This window comes from Emydura macquarii, unplaced genomic scaffold, assembly GCF_026122565.2.
Source record: "Emydura macquarii macquarii isolate MOO-44397 ecotype Brisbane River unplaced genomic scaffold, CSIRO-AGI_Emac_v2 contig_799, whole genome shotgun sequence".
Classification (NCBI taxonomy): Eukaryota; Metazoa; Chordata; order Testudines; family Chelidae; genus Emydura; species Emydura macquarii.
This window is the reverse complement of record NW_027130936.1, coordinates 68,164-92,298: the sequence shown is the minus strand read 5'-3', so window position 1 is coordinate 92,298 and position 24,135 is coordinate 68,164. Positions and strand designations below refer to the sequence as shown.

At 43.6% G+C, this 24,135-nt stretch overlaps 1 protein-coding gene across 1 annotated transcript in view; it reads right to left on the bottom strand.

Moving 5' to 3' along the window:
• REC114 (REC114 meiotic recombination protein) overlaps positions 1 to 24,135 on the bottom strand; it is a 55,650-nt gene that overhangs the window by 2,584 nt on the left and 28,931 nt on the right. The window contains exons 4-5 of the mRNA XM_067543187.1: positions 14,818 to 15,030; positions 10,417 to 10,500 (exon numbers count right to left, since the gene is read on the bottom strand). Of these exons, the coding sequence (XP_067399288.1) occupies positions 10,417 to 10,500; positions 14,818 to 15,030 (297 nt within the window). The remainder of the gene's footprint in view (positions 1 to 10,416; positions 10,501 to 14,817; positions 15,031 to 24,135) is intronic.

Here is a 24,135-nt window from a genome sequence, read left to right as displayed (position 1 = left end):
TTATTTTTGGCATGCTGCCAAAACTTCCTGAGGCACACAAGTCATTGTGGGGGGAAATGTCAATTTGATAGTTTATATCTCAACCAAATGGGAACTGATTTTCCTGGGGCAAAGTAAAAGCAGGGCTTTCTAAATTGCATATGCCTGCTGCAAACAATACAGCTGTTAGGAGTATTTCAAGTATCTTTTATAATGTTATGCAATCTAAATACAAGAGTTTCCTCTCTAATGAAGAGAGGCTAGGCAGGGGGAAAAGGGAGATGGGGTAGTGGTATATTATTTATACACCAAGAATATATGCACTTGTTCTGAGGTCCACATGGAGGTAAGAGAGAAAACAGGTCATGTAACTAGTCTGCTATGATCCCAGGGTATAAGAGGCATTTGTAGAACAAATACAGAAATATCCAAAATACAAGAGCTGCTAGCATTGGGGGATTTTACCCCAATATCTTTTAGACGAGTAATATGGCAAAATACAAAATATCCAATAAGTTCTTGAAAGATAGTGGGGATAACTTGTTTCAAAAGATGATGGAGGCAGCTATTTTAGACTTGATTCTGACTAATAGGGAGGAATGGGTTGCAAATCTGAAGGTAGAAGGCAACTGGGGTGAAAGTGATCATGAAATGATATAATATAATGTAAGAAAGAAAAGAGTGAGGACAACAAAATGAAAGGACAGTGACTTAAAAAAAGCAGACCTGAATAAACTCAGAACTGGTAGGTAAAGGCCACTGGGAAGAAAATCTAAAGGGGAAAAGGAGTTCAGGAGAGCTAGCAGTTTCCCCAGCAGAGAATATTAAAAGCACACTAGCAAACTATTTTGATGCAAAGAATAAGAGGCCCATGTGGCTCCATTAAGAACTCTTTAATGACCTGACAATCAAAAAGGAATTTTACACAATGTGGAAATATGGATGAATACCAAAGAATAGCATAATCATCTAGGGACTAAATCAGAAAAGCAAGGCACAAAATGAATTACAGCTGTAAGGGCCATAAAAGGTAATCAGAGGTTTTATAAATATATTAGGAGCAAGAGAGGGTCAAAAGGAAGTGCAGGTTTACTACTTAACAGGGAAGGACAGCTAATAAAAGATGACATCAAGGCAGCTGAGGTGTTTAATTCCTATCTTGCTTCAGTCTCCACTAAAAAGGTTAATTGTGACCAAATGCTTAACACAATTAATAGTAACAAGGGGGAAGGAACATGAGCTAATATAGGGAAACAGGTTAAAGAACATTTAAATAAATTAGATGTATTCATGGCAACAGAGCCTGATGAAATTTATCCTAACATACTTAAGGAACTAAGGGACACAATCTTTAAAAAAGGGAACAAAAAGGATCTGGGGAATTATAGATCAGTCAGCCCAACTCTGATAGCTGGAAAGACACTGGAACAAATTATTAAACAATCAGCACCTAGAGGATAATAGAATTATAAGTAATATCCAACAGGGACTTGTCAAGAACCAATCACGCCAAACCAACTGATTTCCTCCTTTGACATGGTTTCTGGCATAGTGGTTGGGGGGAAGCAGTAGACATGGCATATCTTGATTTTAGTAAGGCTTTTTTCGACCCAGGCCCCCATGACATTTTCATAGGAGAACTATGGAAATGTGGTCTAGATGAAATTACTATAAGATGGTCACATAACTACATTTTGAGTATGGTCTATCAACTAGTTATCAATTGTTTACTGTCAAACTGGGATGATGTAGCTAATGGGGCCCTTCTGGGGTCAGCCAGTACTATTCAACATTTTCTTTAATGACTTGCATAATGGAATGGAGAGTATACTTATGAAATCTGTAGATGACACTTAGCTGAAAGGAATTGCAAGCACCTTGGAGAACAGGATAAGAATTCAAAACAGCCTTGACAAATTGGAGAACTGGTCTGAAATTGACAAGATTAAATTCAATAAAGACAAGTACAAAGTACTACACCCAGGAAGGAAAAATCAAATGCACAACTAGAAAATGGGAAATAACTAGCTAGGTGGCAGTACTGCTGAACAGGGACTGGAGGTTCCAGTGGATCATAAATTGAATGAGTCATCAATATGATGCAGTTGTGAGAGAGGCTAATATTCCAAGGTGTATTAAGAGGAGTCTGGTATGTAAGGCACAGGAAATAATTGTTCTACTCTCTCTGGCATCGGTGAGATCTTAGCTGGAGGACTGTGTTCAATTTTGGGCACAACACTTTAAAAAAGATGTGAACAAGCTAGAGTGAGTCAAGAGGGAAACTACAAAAATAAAAGTTTAGAAAACTTGACCTATGAGATAAGGTTAAAAAAACAACAAAAAAACCCGCACCAAGGTTACTTACACTGGTAGGAACTGCTGTTCTTCGAGACGTTTTGCTCATGTCCATTCCATTATAGGGTGTGTGCACGCTTCCGTGCATTGCTACCAGAACTTTTTTCCCCTTAGCAGATTCCGTAGAGCCGGCTCCAGCGCCCCCTGGAGCCCTGCCCACATGCCGCGGTATATGAGGCACTGCCGCCCCTACGCCTCTTCAGTCCCTTCTTTCTGCCAACTCTGGTAGCGGGGACAGGGGGTGGGTTTTAGAATGGACATAAGCAACACATCTCGAAGAACAGCAGTTACTGGTAAGTAACCTTGTTTTCTTCTTCGAGTGCTTGCTCATGTCCATTCCACTACAGGTGACTAACAAGCAATACCTTTGGAGGTGGGTCGAAGTTACTGGTGAGCTGCCCTCAGCACCGCTCTGCCAAATCCCGTGTCCTCTCTCGCCTGCTGCACAATGGCATGGTGGGATGTGAAGGTATGAACCGATGACCAGGTGGCGGCTTTGCAGATGTCCTGCACGGGCACTCTCTCCAGGAAGGCTGTAGACGAGGCTTGAGCTCTGGTTGAGTGCGCTGTGATGGTTCCCGGGAGCGGCACCCTCGCCTGCTCGTAGCAGAACTTGATGCATGACGTAATCCACGAGGAGATGCGCTGGGTGGAGACAGGTGAGCCTTTCATCCAGTCGGCCACTGCGACAAAGAGCTGCATTGATTTCCGGAATGGCTTTGTGTGTTCTATGTAGAAGGCCAGGGCACATCTCACATCCAGCGAGTGCCACCTCCTCTCCTCCTCTGAACCGTGAGGTTTGGGAAATAACATGGGGAGAAAAATACACTGATTACAATGAAATTGGGAAACCACCTCGGATAGAAAGGCCAGGTGTGGCCTTAACTGAACCTTGTCTTTATAAAACACTGTATAAGGGGGCTATGAGGTCAGGGCCCTAATCTTGGAGACCCTCCTAGCTGAGGTAATGGCCACCAGGAAGGCCACCTTCCATGAAAGCAGGAGCAGAGGGCATGAAGCCATGGGTTCAAAGGGGGGCCCCATGAGTCTCAAGAGGACCAGGTTGAGATCCCAGGGAGGCACCGGGTCACGGACCTGTGGATAAAGCCTCTCCACCCCCTTGAGGAACGTGACCGACATGGGGTGGGAGAACAGCCATGTCCCCTCTAGAGGCTGATGGAAGGCTGAAATAGCCGCCCCGCAAACCTTCAACGAGGCCAGCGCCAACCCATGGAGCTTTAGCTGGAGCAGATACTCCAGGATCGCCTGTATAGGCGAGAGGCTGGGCGGGATACCCCGGGACTCTGACCAACATGTAAACCATCTCCACTTAGCCCGATACATGACCTGCGTAGAAGGCTTCCTGCTGCCAAGCAGGACTAGTTGGACCTCCACCGAGCAGGCTCTCTCGCCCTCCGTCAGCCACAGAGCCTCCACGTCGTGAGGTGCAGGGAGTTCAGGTCCAGGTGCAACAGGCGATTGCGGTCCTGTGACAGGATGTCATGCTGTCTCGGGAGCTCCAAGGGTGGAACAATGGAGAGGTCCAGCAGCATGCTGTCTCTGCCAGGCTGGAGCGATTAGTATAACGTCTGCTCTGTCCCTCTTGATTTTCAGCAGGACCCTGAGCAGGAGAGGAATGGGTGGGAACGCGTACATGAGGTTCCCTGACCAGTCCATGAGGAACGTGTCAGAAATCAACCCGGTCTCTTGACCCCAGAGAGAGCAGAACCGTGGACACTTCTTGTTCCAGACCGAAGTGAACAGGTCCACTTGGGGTACACACCACTTCTGGAAGATTATAGATGCCATCTCTGGATGTAGCAACCAGTCGTAGCAGGGAAGAAATGACCTGCTGAGGTGATCTGCCTCGTTGTCCTCATTCCTGGAAGGTGAGAGACCGTCAAGTGGAAATCGTGCCTCACGGCAAAGTGCCACAGAAGGATAGCTTCCTTGCAGAGGGCTGAGGAGCACACTCCCATGCCAGTTTATGCAGAACATGACTGTGGTGTTGTCTGTCAGCACCTGCACCACCCTGCCTGTCAGGAATCGGAGGAAAACTCTGCACACTAGGCGAATGGCCCTCAGCTCTTTGACAATGATATGCAAGCGCCTCTCCTCCCTCAACCAGATCCCCTGATTGCCTAGGTTGGCGCTGATGTTGGCCCCTCCATCCTAAGTCCAAGGCATCAGAAATCAGGATAATCAATGGGACTAGTTCCTCGAATGGAACGCCCTTCAGCACTGCCCGGGGAGTCCGCCACCAGCCTAGGGAGGCTATGACAGGCAGGGGAACTGTGACCACCCGGTCCAGTGGGTGTCTGCTCGGGACATATACCAAGGCCAGCCATGCCTGAAGCGGTCTGAGTCTCAGACAAGTGAGTATCACCACACAGGTGCAGGCCACCATGTGACCCAACAGCTGCAGGCAATGCCTGGCTGTTGTCGTGGGGTATCAGCGCAGCTTGGAGATGATGGAGACCATCACCTCGACGCGCGGTTGGGTCAGGAAGGCTCTGGCCTGGGAAGCGTCCAGGGTAGCCCCAATGAACTCTATATGTCGCACTGGGGTCAATGTGGACTTCTGTTTATGACTAGACCCAGCCTGTGGCACGTGGAGCAAGTGAGAGTCACACTGTTCTGCACTTGAGACCTGGACCTGCCTCTGATTAGCCAATCATCCAGGTAAGGAAAAATTTGCACACCCTTTCGTCTCAGGTGGGCAGCCACTACCGCCATGCACTTGGTAAACATCCTTGGGGCCGAAGATAGGCCAAAGGGCAAGGCTGTGAAGTGGTAGTGGGAGCCAGCCACCACGAAGCAAAGGAAGCATCTGTGGTCGGGGAGGATAGATGTATGGAAGTATGCATCCTTGAGATCAAGGGCAACATACCAGTTCCTTGGGTGCACCATCAAAAGTGTCTCCTTTGGTTGCCTGATCTCCTGGGGAGCCCTTGCTGGGGGGCTGAGGATGAGCTAGGGGGCTGATTCCATCTTCTAGACCAATGGTTCTCTACCAGGGGTACGCAGAGGTCTTCCATGGGGTACATCAATTCAGCTAGGTATTTGCCTAGTTTTACACTTGACTACAAAACAAGCACTAGTGATGTCAGTACAAACTAAAATTTCGTACAGGCAATGACTTGTTTATACTGCTCTATGTACTGTACACAGAAATGTAAATACAAATTTACATTATAATTGGTTTATTTTATAACTATATGGTAAAGATGAGAAAGAAAGCAATTTTTCAGTACTAGTGTGCTGTGACACTCTTGTATTTTTATGTCTAATTTTGTAAGGAAGTCATTTTTAAGTGAGGTGAAACTTGGGGGTACAAAAGACAAATCAGACTCCTGAAAGGGGTACAGTAGTCTGGAAAGGTTGAGAAGGTTGTTCTAGAGCCCCTATTTCTGTCCCATTGTCTATAGGACTGGAATGGCCTAGGCTGAAACCTTGGCTGCTGCTGTGCCTGGGAGCGTGACTGACGCCTAGAAGACTGAGGCGTGTAAAGGCCCAGGGAGTGAAGCATGGCCCTGGAGTCCTTCAGACTGTGAAACTTCACATCAGTCTGGTCCGAAAACAAGGCCAACCTGTCAAAGGGAAGGTCCTGGATGGACTAATGAACCTCCTGGGACAGCCCAGAAGATTGGAGACATGAACACCTTCGCATGCAAATGACGGAGGAATAGCCCTGTCCGCCGAGTCAGCCGCATCTGAGGATGCCTGGAGCACTGCTCTAGCTACCGCAGTACCCTCCTCCATGATAGTGTTAAAATCTATGGCCTGGTCCTGGGGCAGGGCCTCAGCAAAGCATCTAAGGGAGTCCCACAGGTTAAAATTATACCTGCCCAGGAGAGCCTGCTGATTGGCAATCCTAAACTGGAGGCTTGCCGTTGAATAAATTTTTCTCCCAAACAAGTCCAGCTTCTTGTTATCCTTGTTCTTGAGAGTCGACCCTGGCTGACCCTGCCTATCCCTCTGGTTTGCAGCATCAACCACCAAGGTCCCAGGGGTGGGACGAGTAAACAAATACTCAAACCCCTTGGCCGGAACATAGTATTTCTTCTCCGCCACCTTTGACGTTGGGGTGACCAAGGAAGGGGTTTGTCACAGGGCCTTCACAATTTTAAGGACCCCTTCATGGACAGAGAGGGCCACTTGAGTTTGGGCAGCCGCCACCAGCACATTAAAGAAACTGTCTGTGGCCTCTTTTAGTTCCTCCTCCTCCAGCCCCAAGTTGGAGAGAACCCTCTTGAGCAGCTGCTGGTGCACCCTGAAGTCATCCAGTGGCACAGAGTGGTCCTGGGAGACTGCCTTGTCTAGTGATGACAAGGAGGATTGCAGGGGTGCAGCCTGCCGGTATGCCCCCTCCTGGCGAAATGCGGTACCCGCTAAGGTTCCCTCATGCGGGTCTGACTCCTCATCCAAGGAATGATGACAATAGGCCTTCTCTTGTACCAGAGGCATGGATTGCATCCCCGAAGATTTGATTGATTGGGGTCCCGGTCCCACTTGGAAATCCCAGGGGGCTCAATAAGGCCATTGGGGTGGCTACTGTCCTTGAGGCCATCCAGGGGCTAACTGTGCTGGGGGCTCTGGCACCTTATGGGAACATTGGCTTGCCCGACAACTACCCCCCCCAGAAGACCCCAAATCAGCATTGGAGTCAGAGGCTGTCTCTGCGGTACCATGCTGAGGGGGAGTGGTGTCCCTGGTCACGGGCATTCTGTCTTACTGGAGAACGCCCCCTCAATGCCTACGACTTGGAAGGAGGACGAGGAATGCCTTAGTCACAGCGAACGGTGCCGACAAGCGGGGTCGCGCTCTGAAGAGCTAGAAGTACTGGAGCGTCGCCTCGGCACCAACGATTTCTGGCGCCGCTTGCCCTGTAGCTCCGTAGCAGCCTTCGGTGCCCGAGTTTGGTGCCTTCTCGAACTCCTCTGTACCAAGCCAGACTCTGACGATCGGGTTCTGCGCCGCCTCAGTGCAGGCGAACTCATCAGTGCCGGGTCTGACAACGATGACTGGGTTCTGTGCCACCTCGGTGCAGCCGAACTCCTCGGTGCCAGTGAACGGGAATGAGAGCTGTCTGAGTGTCGCCAGGTGGACCTCGACCGGTTGCATCTCCTAGCTTGAGCTGCTTCCAGTGCCAGGGATCAACATCGGTGCTGGGAGGGAGACTCCACGTTCCGCGTCGGAGGAGATCAGCTCAACGACGCCAACCTGGAGCAACTGGTAGGGGAGTGGCTGTGCTCTACCCTATGTGACCGTCTTGCAGGAGATCCTCCTTCCTGTACCGGGGATCTCCTCTGCCATTCAGGGGGACCCAACGCGGGTTTCCCTTGCAGCACCAGCCCCTTCTCTCTTGGTGGAGGGTGGGCGTAGGCAAGAGCCTTATTGGACTTGCCTCCTGAAAAGCCTCTGGCGTCAGCAGAGACAGAGGGGCTCTCCCACTCCCAGGAGTCAGGGGAGGTTCCCTAGCTGGAGATGCAGGCACTGGAGAAAGGGTCTCTACGGGCCGAGCTTGGTGCACCTCGATACTCGACCCCACCCGTACTGACAGTGTGGGGGAGTGTCTGCGTTCCACGCGCTGCTTCTTCCTCTTCTTCATCACCGGGGAAGTGGCACGGTGCCATTCTGCACCGAAGACATGCTCGGAGGCCGGACAGAGCACTGTCTCCATAAGCAGGGCTTTCAACCAGATTTCTCTGTCTTTTTCAGTCCTTGGTTTGAAAGCCTTGCAGATTTTACATTTATCCTTGTGCTGGGCTTCCCCCAAACACTTAAGGTAGCTGTTGTGGGGGTCACTGAGCGGGAAGGCCTTCCCGCAGGAGGCACACGGCTTGAAGCCTGGTGACCAGGGCATGCCCCAGCCACGCAAAGTCTCAGCCGGGACTACCTTGTCTCTAACTAACTATTAACAACTATTTAACTAAACTATAAAACTAGAAACAGAATAACCAATCCAAACAAAGGGAATAGTACTTGCGATGCAAGCAAGTCTAGTTCCAGCAACTGTCACAGGCAGAAAGAAGGAACTGAGGGGGCATAGAGCTGGCAGCACCTCATATACCGCGGCATGTGTGCACGACTCCAGGGGGCGCCAAAGCTGGCCCTTTGGGGTCTGCTAAGGGGAAAAAAGTTCCAGGTAACCGTACACGGAGGCATGCACACATCTATAGTGGAATGGACATGAGCAAGCACTCGAAGAAGAAAAAGGCAGATTTAGTCTTGAGAAAAGATGACTGGGTGGAGGGACCTAATAAATCTTCAAATATGTTAATGGCTGTTATGAAGAGGATGGTGATCATCTGTTCTCCATGTCCACTGAAGTAAGGACAAGTAGTAATGAGCTTAATCTGCAGTAAGGGATATTTAGATTAGATATTAGGAAGAACTTTCTAACTATAAGGGTAGTTAAATTCTGAAATAGGCTGTCACATACAATTACCACATTTCAGCAGATGTGAAGATCTCAAAGTAAATGCACTAAAGGAGGCCCTTCAGAAGTCTTAAGTCGAGGGCAAAAATAAAATGGCAGAAGGAGACTCTACAACTCTCTAAAATGCAGCACAGGTAGCAAACAAAGCCACAAACTTGAAAGGTCTGCTGGTCAGCAGCCATGTGGCCCAAAGTGCCAAAGGTGATGAACACCACTATATATAAGTAGACAACACATTAAGAGCTGACTTGAAGGCATACAGATCAGTAAAGGATTATTTGACTGCTTGATATAATCTGGATGGATATAGAAAAGCAGTTGTTGTTCCAATAAGGAAAACATTACCTGGGATTTTGGGGGGACATGGGGAGGAAATATGGTCAAGGAGAGTGTGGCTGCTGCAGTGGAGTTTCGGAGCCTTGAAACAGAGGTGACCCTAAGCTTGCCTCCAACCTCCTGCACTGGCCTATGTAGCTGCTTACAGCGCATCTACTGCTCTTGGTGATTCACTGATTTACCACATCAAGGCAATTCCCACAGCAGCCCCATTCTGCCTTCAGAATTACTGGCTCTAAGAGATTGCCACTGAGGAAGAATCAGTGGCCCACTCCCAACTATCATCTTCAGGAGTGGACAGTGCCACATTCCTTCCTCTGACACTACATCTGGCAAATTAGCAGGCTTTAGCATTGATGGAAGTATTTTATAGCTTGCAAACACATCAGCACACAAACAGCCTGTGCGCTAGATCTAGGCTGACACATATTTGTGGCCTATACGCCATTCACCTCAAGCAAATGCTCCAGTCTGTTTTTTAAAAGTTGTGTTCATGGTTGCAAAAAATAACCTTCCAAACACAAACAGATTCTAGTCTAGCTCATGCAATGATGTCTGTGGGAAGCAATAGCTTAGAAAGGGGTGAACTCCTAGGCCCCTAATTAATGTCACCAAACTATCAACTCTAAAGCCAATGACTTCAAGGGAAAGTTTGACTATTCCATGGCTCTTCGGATGGGCAGTGGAAATAGGGTACAAGGGTGGGAGTGTAGCCCACAAGGAACGGGGAAGATTCTTTGTTTGTTGCTAGGAAGGAAGTGTACAGGGAAGATAGAGAAACAAGGGACAAGAATAATAGTGCCATGTTGTCTTACTGAGGCTGAATATGACAAGGTACTGAAAAAATAAAATTTAGTTACTGTATACATGGCCATTCTACCTTGTTCTTTGAACTTTCCATTGACAGCAATGGCAGTTCTGGATCAAAGTTAGTATGTGTTCCTAAATTTATACATCAACCTACAGCTGATAAGCAAAAACTGGAAATTGTCTCAGCACACAATTTGCTTTATGTTCATCTAGTATTTGGGCAAGTTTTCTTTTTGGCCAGAAAGTTAATTACAGTGAAAGCTCAGGTTCTGCACGCAATTCCATGGCTATCTTCAGCAACACACGAGGTCCTGCCCTTTTCTCAATGTATGGTTTTTGTGTACTTCTGTCCTGATTGCTGTAAGTTACTTTTTCACTGAGCAAGCTGGTACAGCATCAGCATAGGAAAAACTTAATAACACATAGCCTACCACAAACTCTCTCCCCTGCTGGAGAAATGCAGTGTCTTGCCACAAAACAGTGTTTGACTCTACCTGTGCTAGCTCTGTCACGGATTTCCGTCCTTCTGGAAAACTTTTGGATGACTGGGCTGGAGGAGTATCTATCACCCGACTTGGCTGGAAAGTATCAAAACAGAATATAAATTAATAAGGATCAGTTCAATATTATAGCTGAAAGAATGTGGTTAAATGCAGCAAAGGGAAAAGCCTCCCTAAAGCAGAAACTTTGGCAGGGTGTACATCAATTTTGAAGGGAAAAAGATTCCAATCTTCAAAGCCTGATAGCATCAACATAATGAATGTATAAAGCTTTATTTTCATTTTACCAGATAAGTAGCAAGCCCAAACTTTATATCAGTTCAAAACTTTAATGCCTCCAATTCAATGTACTCTGCACTGAAAAAACACTTTGCTATCTCATCTATTTATATCTACATAGTTTTAGTGCACCAGGTACCATTTCAGTCAGGTACCAATCCCAATGCTATTTTTTCTTCCCAGAGATACAGACTGATGAAAGAATCCACCAAAATAATTTATACCCCATCCAAGAAAAGAACACAGGCTGAAAAAACCCACATTATAATGGGCACAGAAGAACTAAAACATTTATACCTTTAACCTGAGCAAATGCTAAATCAGGAACATAATTACTGTTTAACATACAGTGATACTGATAGACAAGAGCCCTGTGTATGTTGTGGCATACTGACCCCATATTCTGTAGCAAGAACTCCTAAATTTCACAACATTATTCTATTTCCATGAAAATACTTTTTGTTCCCTTCCCTTGCTCTCCAGGTCCATTTCCACTAGCCTAAATTAGGCAGGGATAGAAATGTCAGAAGTATACACTATCTACAAAACACTGCATGAGCCTGAGAGATGAGAGGTTGAAGCTCTACAAGCTCTCCCCTCCCCGGGAAAGGAGGATGTGAATTCAGCCACCTAGAGAACACCGTGGACACTGAAGCTAGAAGAGTGGAATTAGGCTGCTTGGAGAACATTGTGAAAAGACAATCAAAACTAACCAGACTTTTTTTTATTTTATCCTTGAGTATTTTTGTTATATTCTTCAGGGTCTTCACTCCACTGCCCTGCTCTCCAAGCCTTGGCTACTACAAAGATCTCTAAGCGGCCTGCCTCAGAACTTCCTTCTTCCGTCCGGGTGCCAGGGAAGTGAGGAGCTTGTTGCCAGGTTCCATGGCTCATCTCCAGTTCTTCAGCTGCTATAATATTCTTCAGGCCACCCAGCTCACCAGCCTGCACTTTGGACATGTCTGCAAGTGGAACTCCAGCTCTAAGTTCCCAAACCCCTACTGCCTGGCTCCAACGAACAGTAATCTAACTCCCTTTTATAAGGAAAGATCCTGACAGGCCAGGAAGACAAAAGAAAATATTGCACATGGCTGAAGCGAAATGGGAAATTCTATTGCACAAATGCTGATTTCTGTGGCAAATTCCATGGCTCTGGAATCGCAGAACACACAGCACCCTACTAGTGGGAATCATTATAAATTAAAGAGTATGTTCTGTCCTCTAAACACCGGTTAACTTGGGCACTGCAGCTCTGTTAAGAGTTCTGAAATCTTTTTTTATAGGATTAATATATTGCTTGCAAGTTACATATCTGACTCTAGAATGATTTGCACCTTCTATACATGGTTAAAGAGTTGCGTAAATCAGTGGTTCTCAACTTTTTTGGGCTCAACACCCATTTGTAAATGTTTATGGCCTGTTGCGACCCAGAAAATAGTCTGAAGGTGGAGGCCCTGGGATGGTTTTGGTCGGATCCTGCCCCTCAAGGGAGTTGGGTCCTGCCCGGCACTCACCCCGCAGTGGTGGTTCTTGTAGCTCCTGTGCTGTGGGGCTCGCTGGGCTTGGCTCTTTGCTCCAGGGTTGCAGCGTTGCTCAGGTTTGGCTTTGTGCCCCTGACTGGACCAAATCTGTGTGAGTGGAGTTGTGACCTGGCTCATGGGGTTGCAGTGCCACTCAAATTTGGTCTACCTGGGCTCCCATCATCATAACAGCTGTGCCAAACCTGAGTGATACTGGTACCCCAGAGGTTGCAGTACCTGGAGCAAGGAGATGAGCCCAGCCACCTCCAGGGGACAAGAGTTGCCACGAGACCTTTTGAAACATTCTGGCAACCCAATTTTGGGTCCCGATCCACGGGTTGAGAAACCTTGGTGTAAATAGACTGTTAACTCAGTTTAGGCCTGAAACTGAAAAAGGTAGTCTTTATTTTAGTGTAATAGTTTCTTCCCCCTTCCCAAAATTAGTACTTCCAGGGATGCATAATTAAAAACCAAATTAATCACTCAAACCTTACCTACATTACTGCAGACCCCATACTAATGAATGATGTTTAAACACCATGGTTGCTAAAAGTTTTTGTGAGGTGTGGGCTGATATAAAAATGAGCTAATCTGCCTGGAGAAGAGGCTTAAAGTGTAGCCATTTCCATAAAAGTTCTGAGACCATTCACCCCAGCCCACCACTCATGACAGAAACCATCTTATGACTAGCATGATTTCAAACATAGCACAGAAAGGATCTTTATCTACATGTATTAAGTACACATGCAAACTGTGTGTGCTCTATGGTGTAAATCCTCCAACAAATGAAGAGATGCCACACTTCCTGTACACTCTAGATGCAGTCTTTGGTTTCACAGAATCATAGAAACATAGGTGTGCAAGAGTCCTCAATAAGTCATCTAGTCCAGTCCCTGCACAGAGGCAGCACTACATATCATCGCTATCCCTGACAGTCAGAGCTTAAGTTGTGCCAGGGCTTAGCTTGGGCACCTCTAGGCTCGGCAGTTCATAGCCCCAGCACCTCTGGGCTCCCTGCCAGCAGCTGCCACTTTCCAGCCACCCAGTTCTGAAGGCAGAAAAGATGGGAGATGCCTCAACCTCTCTACATAATTTGTTCCAGTGCTTAGCTGACAGTTAATGTCTAACCTAAATCTCCCTTGCTGCAATTTAAGCCCATTACTTCTTGTCCTGTCCGCAGTGGTTAAGAACAATTATTACCTTTTACACATATCTGAGGAGCATTATGTCCCCCTCCCACTCTTCTCCAGACTAAACAAACCCAACTTTTTTTCCTCATACGTCAATGTTTTCTAGACTTTAATCATTTTTGTTGTTCTCCTCTGGAGTTTCTCCAATTTGTTCACATCCTTCCCGAAATGTGGTGCCCAGAACTGAGCACTATACTCCAGTTGCAACCTTATCAGTGCTGAGTAGAGTGGAAAAGTTACTTCTCATGTCTTGCTTACAACACTGGCCAACACATCCCAGAATGACGTTGGCCTCTTTTTTGGGGGGAGGGCAACAGTATTAAACTGACTCATTTTTAGTTTGTGATCTACTATAATCCGCAGATCCTTTTCTGCAGTACTCCTTCCTAGGCAGTCATTTCCCATTTTGTATTTGTGCAAATGATTATTCCTTCTTAAGTGTGGTACTTTGCATTTTTCCTTATTGAATTTCATCCTATTTATTTCAAATCATTTCTTGAGTTTGTCAAGATCATTTTGAATTCTAATCATGTCCTCAAAAGTGCTTGCAACCCCTCTCGGCTTGGTGTCCTCCACAAATTTTATAAGTGTACTCTCTATGCCATTATTCAAATCATTTATAAAGATATTCAATGGAACTGGATCCAGGACAGATCTCTGCAAGACCCCACTCAATATGCTCTTCTAGTTTGATTGTGAACCATTATTAACTACTCTGAGTATGCTTTTCCAACCAGTTGTGCACCCACCTTATAGTAGGTTTGTCTAGATTATATATCCCTAGTTTGTTTATGAGGTCATGTGAGACAGTGTCAAAAAGTATCATGTGACACACTTCCTGCTGGGCAGAAACAAAGACGCCCAGGACAGGGGAGTCACAGGTTGTAGCTACATAGAGTACTAGGACGTTCGTTATCTCATTGCTATACCTAGTTATTGTTCATAATAAAGGCTTTATCTTTTGGTCTGCTTATCAGTAACAGTTTTGTTTCTGGACAAATGCCTAGATGAAATGCCTGGTTTCAAATTTGTGTTATTAAACAATAGGATTAAAATATAGTGATCTCCCATCTCCAACAACCACACAAGGACCACATTCTTACTAGCCTATACATGTAAGCTGTAGACCTAAAGCAGTGGTTTTCATCCTGAAGTCTGCACACTATGTCTAAGGGGTCCACAGAAGGTTGTCGTTACCACAGAACTGTGGTTATCAACCTGTGGTCCCAGTGGTCCACAGACTATATCTAAGATTTCCAAAGAGTTCCCCACCTCCATTCAAAAATTTTAGGGGTCCGCACATGAAAAAAGGTTGAAAACCACTGGTTAAAGGAGTAGGGACATGGCACTTTAAAGTAGGCAATCATTATTTTTCTCTATTTCCAACACACACACAGCCTGCTTACTCCATGCAGCATCGATGTATTTTGTTCAGAGTCCTTCCCTTCACTTTCACTGTTAGCCAGCTGACTATGATCTTGGTGCAGCTCCTGACTTTGCTCATCTGTTACCTGAACTGTTACATAGTCTGCAAGTTTCTGCACACAATTATAGCAATGTTCCAGTGCCTGCTCTTTTGACTCTCCACCAAACTGAATACGAAACATGCGGCATTCATTCTGTTTAAAGCCAAAGAGAGAAATTAATTTGAGTGTGCATCCCATCGAACAAATTTTGTTTTTAATTAAATTTTTATTTATTATAGTCAGAACAAAATAGTGATAGTGATCATTGAATCAACTATAAACACAAAGTTGGTTACATTTCTCTTTGCTGCAGGTTCATTTATTCCAAAGGAGCTACACCAGAAACATTTTGGCCCATAGTCAAAGCTGTTTCCCAGTGCAAATATGGAACCAGGAAATGTAAGGAAGAAGCTTTTACTTTTGCACTTACCACTATATATCTGTATCTTTAAGGGAGAATTTGCAGTCTGCCATAAGTTGATATTGAACTATTAAGACACATTCCACTTCAACTTATCACTTTAACATTTTTGGAAAGTTGATGGATGGTTCACTGCATTTCTAATGCAACATAGACCAAAGTAAAGGCCATGAATGTTTTCTTGGTTTGGTCAATAATTATTACATGTCCATGGCTGCAAATGTGATTTCCTGACAAGAAGCATTCTTCCTGCAACCATACAACCAAAGATTGATCGGAGCTGTCACCATCTAAGCCTGGTCAGGCGTAGTCAATTACTTGAATTAGAGATTGCCAAAATATAAAACCAGGTGCAGCAAGTATTTCTGGGCAAGTAAGAAGCACATTCCTTATGTCATTATTAAATCAATGTCCCAGGGTGGAATTAGGGGGCCTTGCAGTACAGGAGGTGGAATCTTTTAGAGGATACAAACCAATTTCTGACTCCTGGAAGCCAAATTATGACTTTGGCATTATTGTTACATGGTAATTACATTTTCTATTCCTACATTTTCCTTACAGTTTCAATGTATTACGTTATTCTTCATGTCAGGCCCCCCTGAACCTACAGTTTAGTGTGACTATGCATAGTTAAACAGTTGTTGCCTTCCACTCCAAAAATAGCTGCACTTCAGTGGTGGAGAAAATGCTCTGAATATAGTTTGTACAGCTGTTTAAGCTTACAAAGCACATTAGGATCATTCAGGATGAAAGATGCTAGAAGGCTCTTATAGTCACTTTTTAAAATCTGTCTTTGGAAGCATTCAATAGTGAAAACCAGCCTCTTAATCCACTCCCCTGCTAACAATACCTCCAGTTCCATGAGGATCTGAATCACTTTGCACTCATTAATACAGTGGTAACAATCTCACATAATGTTACTTTTTAATTATAAAATAAATTGAGAATTTGATTCTTAATGCCCAAACAATATTTATAAAAACCTCTCACCAGACGGATGCTGTATAATTTCCAAGGTGAGTTTGATAGCACCCACATTGATAGAACCCACATTGATAAAGTCACATCATACAATAGAGTGGAAACTGCAACTACCAGATATAATTCAATAAATTGCTTTGAAAATGCAGGCCAAAGAGGATTCAAGTATGTGTCATGCATGTCTTTCAAATGAGCTAGCATGCTGTAAGGGCTGATTTATATACGTAACACTTATGCAGGACACAAAAGCATGTGATGTGTGAATTATTCAGACTTCCATGCTGCTCTTGAAATTCCAAACAGAAAATGGGTTTAAGATACCAAACATGAACAAGTTTAATTTATTATTTGATCCTTGGTGTTTCTTAATAGAGCTCCACATCACTAAGCCAATATCATACTTATCCATTTTTTTCTTTAATAATCAGATCAGTGGACTGTTTGGTGATGTACATAAATGCAGAGGACTTTGGACATTTAAATTCTAAGCCTTTGGCTATCCAGTATGCACCACAGATGAAGCACAGTAATACAATTCCACACATTATTGCAGGCACATTATTTTAAGACACAGCTATTATATAATGTGATTTGAGGGCACTGCAGGTAAATAACCATGTCCTAATGCTTTTTAAAGGGAAAATGTCAAAGTCATGGTTCAGATTTTTATCTTGCCCTGTATCCATTGTACCATAAAAAGCTTGTGGGATTTTTTGTCTTGTTTTTTGAGCTGATATGGCAATTTGATCAACTTCTCACAGAGAAGATGCAAGGTATATTTTTAATGGGATAACTTACCTCTATGGGACAAAATCAGAAATTAATTATATCTTAATTTGGACTCCTTTTGGGGAATTTTCCCAAGAGACAAATAATGCCCATGAATACAGTGTCCCCAAAAGACCCTAAACCCATTCCAGCTCTGATGAGCTATTTATATTGTTCCCTTTCTGTGTATGTATGCATCTGATTTATTCAAACGCTATAACATCTGTGCTTATAAATTGAATTGTTGTTAATCATTGATTTATTTTTGTTGTAAACATTTATTGTCTTTATGAGGAGGGAGATAGCGATGATCTAGCTAAGGGGCATATATAAGTGGATATGACCATAAGCTTCACGTCCAATGGACAGCTGAGTGTGCTATTCAAGTGCAGAGTGTACCCTGGAAGGATTTTTAAATAATCAGATCATGTATAATGTACTTAATCAATACTTTTTCAACGAAAATAAAGTATGTTAAGGAAAATGGCTTCCTACAACTATATTAAAGAAGTACACACTGGACAATAATTTTTTATATTAGAAAACTTTTCTATTTTATACATGGGGGCAACTAACAAACTATATAAATCTGAGGGACAGTTGAAGAGTTATGTGCCTTGAAGAAATGATAAGACGCTCTAACATGAATGACAATTACAAGCTTCTTCATAATTCTGTTTGCTCAGAGTATTTTAAAGTTTCCTTCATTATCATTCATATAAATATTTATATAACTTGAGCGCACTTTCTGTTTATGAGGTATCAATCCTACCCTGGGATAAACAAACGTGGAGTCTGAAGTGTTTATTAGCTCAGGCTATAGTTAAGTTAATGAGCAGCAGTCCACTTCTTATACTGAAGTGTTTTGAGTTTTTTTTAAGATACAATAAGGTTAAAAATAATTTTTAACAGGAAGAAGTGCTGAAAATAATAGACCACAATAGTGACGGTCAAAAGGACTAAAATGACTTACAAAAACAAAACAAACTTTCAGGGGAGCTAGGATTAAGGAGAATGAAATCCCTCTGCTTGGTGTTAATTTTCTTTAAATCATTATTGATTTAGTATCTAAAACGTGCTCTGTGCTTTCCAAACAGAGGAAGATGTAATTGGATCTGAATGTCTAATATAAATTTTGGAGGACCTTTTCTTCTCCTCATAGTATTATTTAAAAAAGGATATTTTACCAAAATTATCAAAACATCCATTGGATCTCCGTGTAAAGCTCCCTAAAGTGTAGTACACAATTAATGGATTTTAATTTCAGCAATACCTCCATCCTCCCTTGTAAGCTGAAGGGATAAAAATCAAAGCAAAGGTGCATAGCATGACCAAACCTTAAAGTAAAAACTTCAATAAGCAATTGGAGATGAGAAATGAAAGGAAAAGCTTGGAAGTCAGCTTCTATATACAAAAACTTTGGAATACAGCCGTCTCCGTTATTCGGGTTACTGAAAACTAGCTAACAGCCTTGACAGCATTTCCCACCACACGGTTTTCCTATTTAGGAACTTTTTTCCTCCATTAGATCTTTTGCCTTACATATGCTTTAATATGCATGCTTTTGCTTTTAAAAGGAGGCTTCTTTTTAAATTAGATCTGGTCTCATAAAAGATATTAGACCTGGAACAAAAAACTTTAAGGATGAAATGGTCATATTGAAGTCAGTAGGTGTTTTACCATTTCAGTGGTGCCAGAATTTCACCCTAAATGTTGAAAAAATGTGAACAATCTAGGTGACATGATTAGTGAAACAGTGAAGGGTATTAAATATCTAGCAGGGATTTTAATAAAAATAATGCTTTTGTATATATAAAACAAGAAAAACGATAAAACATATCAAGTTTCTAGAATCTTTGGAATGGGGAGTTATTTGAAAAAATGTCTTATTTGCTGAATTCCCTTACCAAATTTTGCCTCTTATTGGATGCTCTAAAATGGTCTGTATACCTCTTAAATCTGCCCCAGTTAAATCACTGTCTGATTCAGCTATATGAACTAGAATACAATGGGACTCTTAATCTGTGATTGCAGCAGGGGAAAAGGAGGACCATGTACAATTTTTAAATAAAAAGCTCTGTTAATATCAGATAAAACTATCACAAATCACAGAAGGAAATTACTGCCACTCTGCCCAAAATTCATTCTTGCCACAGGCTTTCAAATTACTGTATTCATTTTGGCAAAATTGGAATTTATGGATCATTTTTTAAGATACCAAAGTAGTCTTATTAACACAATTCATCCAAAAAGCAGCTCAATTTAAATTAAGATGATATAGATCCCAATGAGCTTGTTTTGGACAATACTTCATTATCTCACATGGAATAGTATATGCAATGGATCTTGACTTTGAACTGCTAGCATTTCTCTTTTTACTTCCCTTCTTTCTGCTCCTTTTGGTATATTTAGTGGACTCTAAAAAGACTACTCTTTTTTCCTTTGAAATTATGAAAATCTTTATCCTTATTTGATTCCCTTTATTATAGTAACAAAATTTCAATAAATAAACATAACAAAATGGGCTGTTATGGCCATGTCAGAGCCGTGCATGACTGCTTGTAAGACTATTCTGGTCACCATCTGGCCATCTCTAAGGGTCTCCTTTAACTCCTCGTTGGCATTCTTTAGAACTTTCTCCAGGAGGAGGGGGTCACTCTCTCCCACATCAGGAAATTATAACTGGCGAACACCTGGTAGTTTGCCACACATAGTTCCAACGACAAAGACCACAAGGGTTGAACTCAGAGAGGTCTAGCTTTTTGGCATCCTTGTCCTTGGGCATGCCTTGCCTTGATTTTGAATTTTCCTGCACTGTTGCAACTATCAATGATCCTGGATTTGGTGGAAGTAAAAGTGTTCAGAATTTTTTGGAGATACCAGATCTCGTTTCTCCACTTGTTTAGATAGAGGCTGGATGATAATGGTTTTGCCAGAGCCTGTTCTCTGGCTCCAGTATTTCTTCATCAAACTATTTCTAAAAGATGAGTGTGAAGCTAGGAGAAATATAGTGAGTTAGACTTTTGCCAGATTTCATCTTGTTGCTATGGATGGTAAGGAGAGTAATGAAGAGTGGGTCACAGCAGCTCCACTCTTTATGGTCCTTACACAGGAGTACAAGGAGGCATAGTGGCATCCACTCTCCAGAAACACAGCACAATTGTTTTAAGTAAAACAGGATAAAAGCAAAACTAAATGATGAAAGAGTGAATTTCTAGTGCAAAGGAATAAATTGCAACCACTAACATACTACCATGTGGAACCTTAACAGACTTCAAAGTGCTTTTATAAAGGTAGATATCATTAATCTTATTTTACAGATATCATGAGTGAGTCAGAAGGTTTTGATAATTTGCCTTAAGTCAAACAGTTAGCAATCGAACCAGTCTTCCAATTTCCACTCCTGTGCCCTTCGTCTTTATAAAGCAACATAGCTTTCTGAGCCCCTAATTCTGCAACTGCTCCTCAGATTTCCTACTACTGTCAGTGGGAATTTCACACCTGAAATGGCTATATAATTGAGACCTAAGGAAATATCCTTTAAAGAACAATACATCTGTGCGCAAAAAAAATATCTGCTTTACATTTCCTCCTTTCTTAAATGTGCTACTCATCTAAATCAAGATGTTTCCAAACTAAATTTCTCAATTAAAACTGTAGCAGTGGGTTTCTGAACTATCTTCCATCGTTTGCAAGGAGTTGTTTAAAAACAATATTTCATTAGAAATGAGTACATTTCACTAGAAATGCAATATTATCAACTAAGTGAATGTCAACAGATTGGTTTTCATAAATCTTTTCTAAAGTACATAATCCCAGTGATTAATCTCCATGTTTCTTTGATGAGGATCATTCTTTAGGCTCTCTACAGCTATGAAGCAGGTAACTGGGAACATAGAGAAAATGAGAAAAGAGAAGCAGCAAAATAAATGAATTTTTCTTAGTAATAAAAAAAAAGTCAACAAAATAAAAAGAAAGAAACACAATACAACAAAGGAAAAGCAAGTTTAGTACAGTATTTGATGCACATGCCCATTAGTTTCTCTGTTTACTGAGAAATATAAGAAATGTTTTTGAAAAGAAATAAGCCGTTTTCCCCTATTCAAAGGGTTCCTGCTTCTCTCTCTGTGTCTAGAGATTTTGCAGGAACTGCTGTATTTTGGTTTACCAAAAGTGGAGAGACAGACTTAATAATGTGTGGCTGGATCGCAAAGTACTTTAAAAACTGAAATTAATGCACCAGCTATACACAGGAATCCTTCTCCACTAGTTAAATGCAGCCATTTCTGTTGTGAAATAGAGCAACTGTTTGACAGAATACGCCAACACCACTAAAATCCTATTGAAAGTGCAGGAGTTATTTAGTTAAACTGAAAGTAGCTATGCAAACAGAATTCACCCAAGACACTGGTGTTAATATTCCTCCTCTTCTGAAATGTGTCCTGATGCTCCTTGTAAACACATCAGAACTTTGATTTTATATGTCTCAACTGAAAGGTGCAGAATATTGCCTTTTAACACTATGTTGGGGCAATGATTCAGTACTGATCATTGGGAAGATGATAATCTATTGAACACTATTTACTACTGCTTATGGACATTTTCCTCCAGTAGGTCTCCCATCTGCATGCTGATCCAGGTTCAGTTATGAGAGCTGACAATCACATGTGGAGATAGGTTGGTTGTGGGTCATTATTATTCATGGATTTAAAATCAGCTAAAAGATATATATGTTCTTCATAACTGGAAAAAAAGTAAATACATTTTCTGGTGCCACAGCCAGGTAAGAGGAAGAAGTTATTCACATTGTTGTGGTGGGGTGCGCCTGTTCCGCCCTGTGGATCCTGCGCTTCACCGGCTACGCCAGTGGCACGGCTGGGAGGGGAGTGACGGGAGGGACCTGGTCCCGCCCTCTGTCCCGGGCCCCCGACCCAGGAACCCTGTGAGGAGTGGTCTCACCCTGCTTAGTCCCTGAAACTGACTACCTTCCCTGGGTCGCCTGTCCGTGGCCCCCCGGCCTGTAGCCTGCTCCCTGGTACCGGCGTGAAGGGTTGTTCAGCCTTCCCCGGCTGGAGCCTCTCCGTCTCGGTGTGGTAGCAGCAGCGGATGATAGTCCCAAGCCCTGTGGCTATCGCTGCAGCAGGGCAGGGCAGGGCAGGGCAGGGCAGCTCCTCTCCTCTCCGCTTCGCTTCTCTTTGCTTTGTTCTGCGTTGTTTCGCTTCGCTTTGCCTCTTCTCCTCTGGTTGTTAACTCCCTTTCAGCCCTCCTGGCCTGCCTGAAGTGGAGGCTTTTAACAGCTTCTTTGATAGGCTCCAGGTGGCCTAATTGGCCCAATTGTCTTGAATTAGCCCCAGCTGGGTTACCCAGGGAAGAGGACTTTATGGAGCCTGGGGCTAATATACATGCCTTCCAGCACTCTTTCATAGCCATGCAGTCTGGCCCTGTCACACTGTGCAGTAACAATGGGTCTTCAAGATGTGTGACCCTTTGGGTGCTCCACTGTAGGTATGCGTGTGTCCTTGTGCTTCTGATTGGAGATCTTTGGTAGCAGTGTCCGTTTGGCCTGCACATGTGCTCTCCTCTTTTTGTGCTCTGCCTTCAGGCTAATTAGCACTGCGCAGGCAAACCACCCTCAGTTCCTTCTCTACTGCAGAGTCCCTGCCAAGAACTCCAAAGTAGAAGGGAGGAGGGCAGGTCATGAAGCACCCACAGGGGGACACATCTCAAAGAACCATCATTACTGCACAAGGTAACTTCTTCTTCAGTAGTGTCCCTATGGGTGCTCCACTGTAGGTGACTCATGAGCAGTATCCTAATGGGAGGTTGAGACTTTGAAGTAGAGCCTGTTATGGGTAATAATGTTGTGGAGCTGAAGCTAGCATCAGAAGCAGACTCCACAGTAATCGCATAGTGTTCTGAGAAGGTATGTTCAGACACCCAGATGGCTGCTCTGCAGATTTCTGAGATGGGGACATTCTGGAGGAAGGTGACAGAGGAGGAAACTGACCTCGTGGAGTGTGTGCAAATTCCAGATGGAGGTACTATATTGTAAACATGGTAGCAGTGCTTAATACAGTTTGAGACCCTTTTGGAGAGTCTCTGGGCCGATATTGCTGTGCTTTTAGACCTTTTCACAATGGAAAGGAAGAGCTTAGGAGATTTTTTAAAAGTCTTTGTTCTGTCCAGGTAGAAGGCCAGGGCTCTCCTAACATGTAGTGTGTGCAGTATGACCTCTCTGTTATCGCAGTCAGGCTTAGGATAAAAGGTTAGGAGGTGAATTGGTTGGTTCACATTAAAAGATGAGGACATTTTGGAAATAAACTTTGGGTGTGGCTTGACAGTAATCTTGTGAAAATATACTCTAACGGGGGGATGTGCCACAAGTGCCGCTATTTCTCCTATTCTCCTTGCTGAGGTGATGGCCACCAGAAATGCTGTCTGCATTGACAGGTGTGTAATCGAACATGAGACCATAGGTTCAAAGGGCAGTCTAGTCAGGCTCTTTAAAAATAGATTTAGGTCCCATGTTGGAGGGAAGTGTCCAGGTTGGAGAAAGAGGTTCATTATGCCCTTGAGGAATCTCTTTGTAGTGGGGTGTCGGAAAACTGAGTATCCTTCTACTTGTTGATGGAAAGTTGCTATAGCCGCCAGGTGTACTTTGAGCAAACTGAGGTATAGCCCTGTCTTCTTGAGAGCCAACATGGAATCTAACACCATGGGGAGAGTAGCAGATGCCGGGATAATTTGGCTGGAATTGCACCAAACCTGGTCTGCTTTTGTAGGTAAGTACGATGGGTACTAATTTCCTACTGTCTAATAACACTTCTTGTATCTCCTAGGAGCAGACGCTCTCTCTGTGTTGGAACCATGAAGGAGCCAAGCCTTGAGCCAGGGTAGCCACAGGTTGGGATAGAGAGTGTGTTCTTTGTTCTATGAGAGGAAGTAATGAGTGGGTTGAAGAGATGGGTGGACACACTGCCAGCTGTGACAGGATATGGGCACCATGTCTGTTCCATCCAGGTGGGAGCAATCTGTATGACGTTTGCTTTTTCTCTTTTTATTTTCAACAAGACCTTTAACAACAGAGG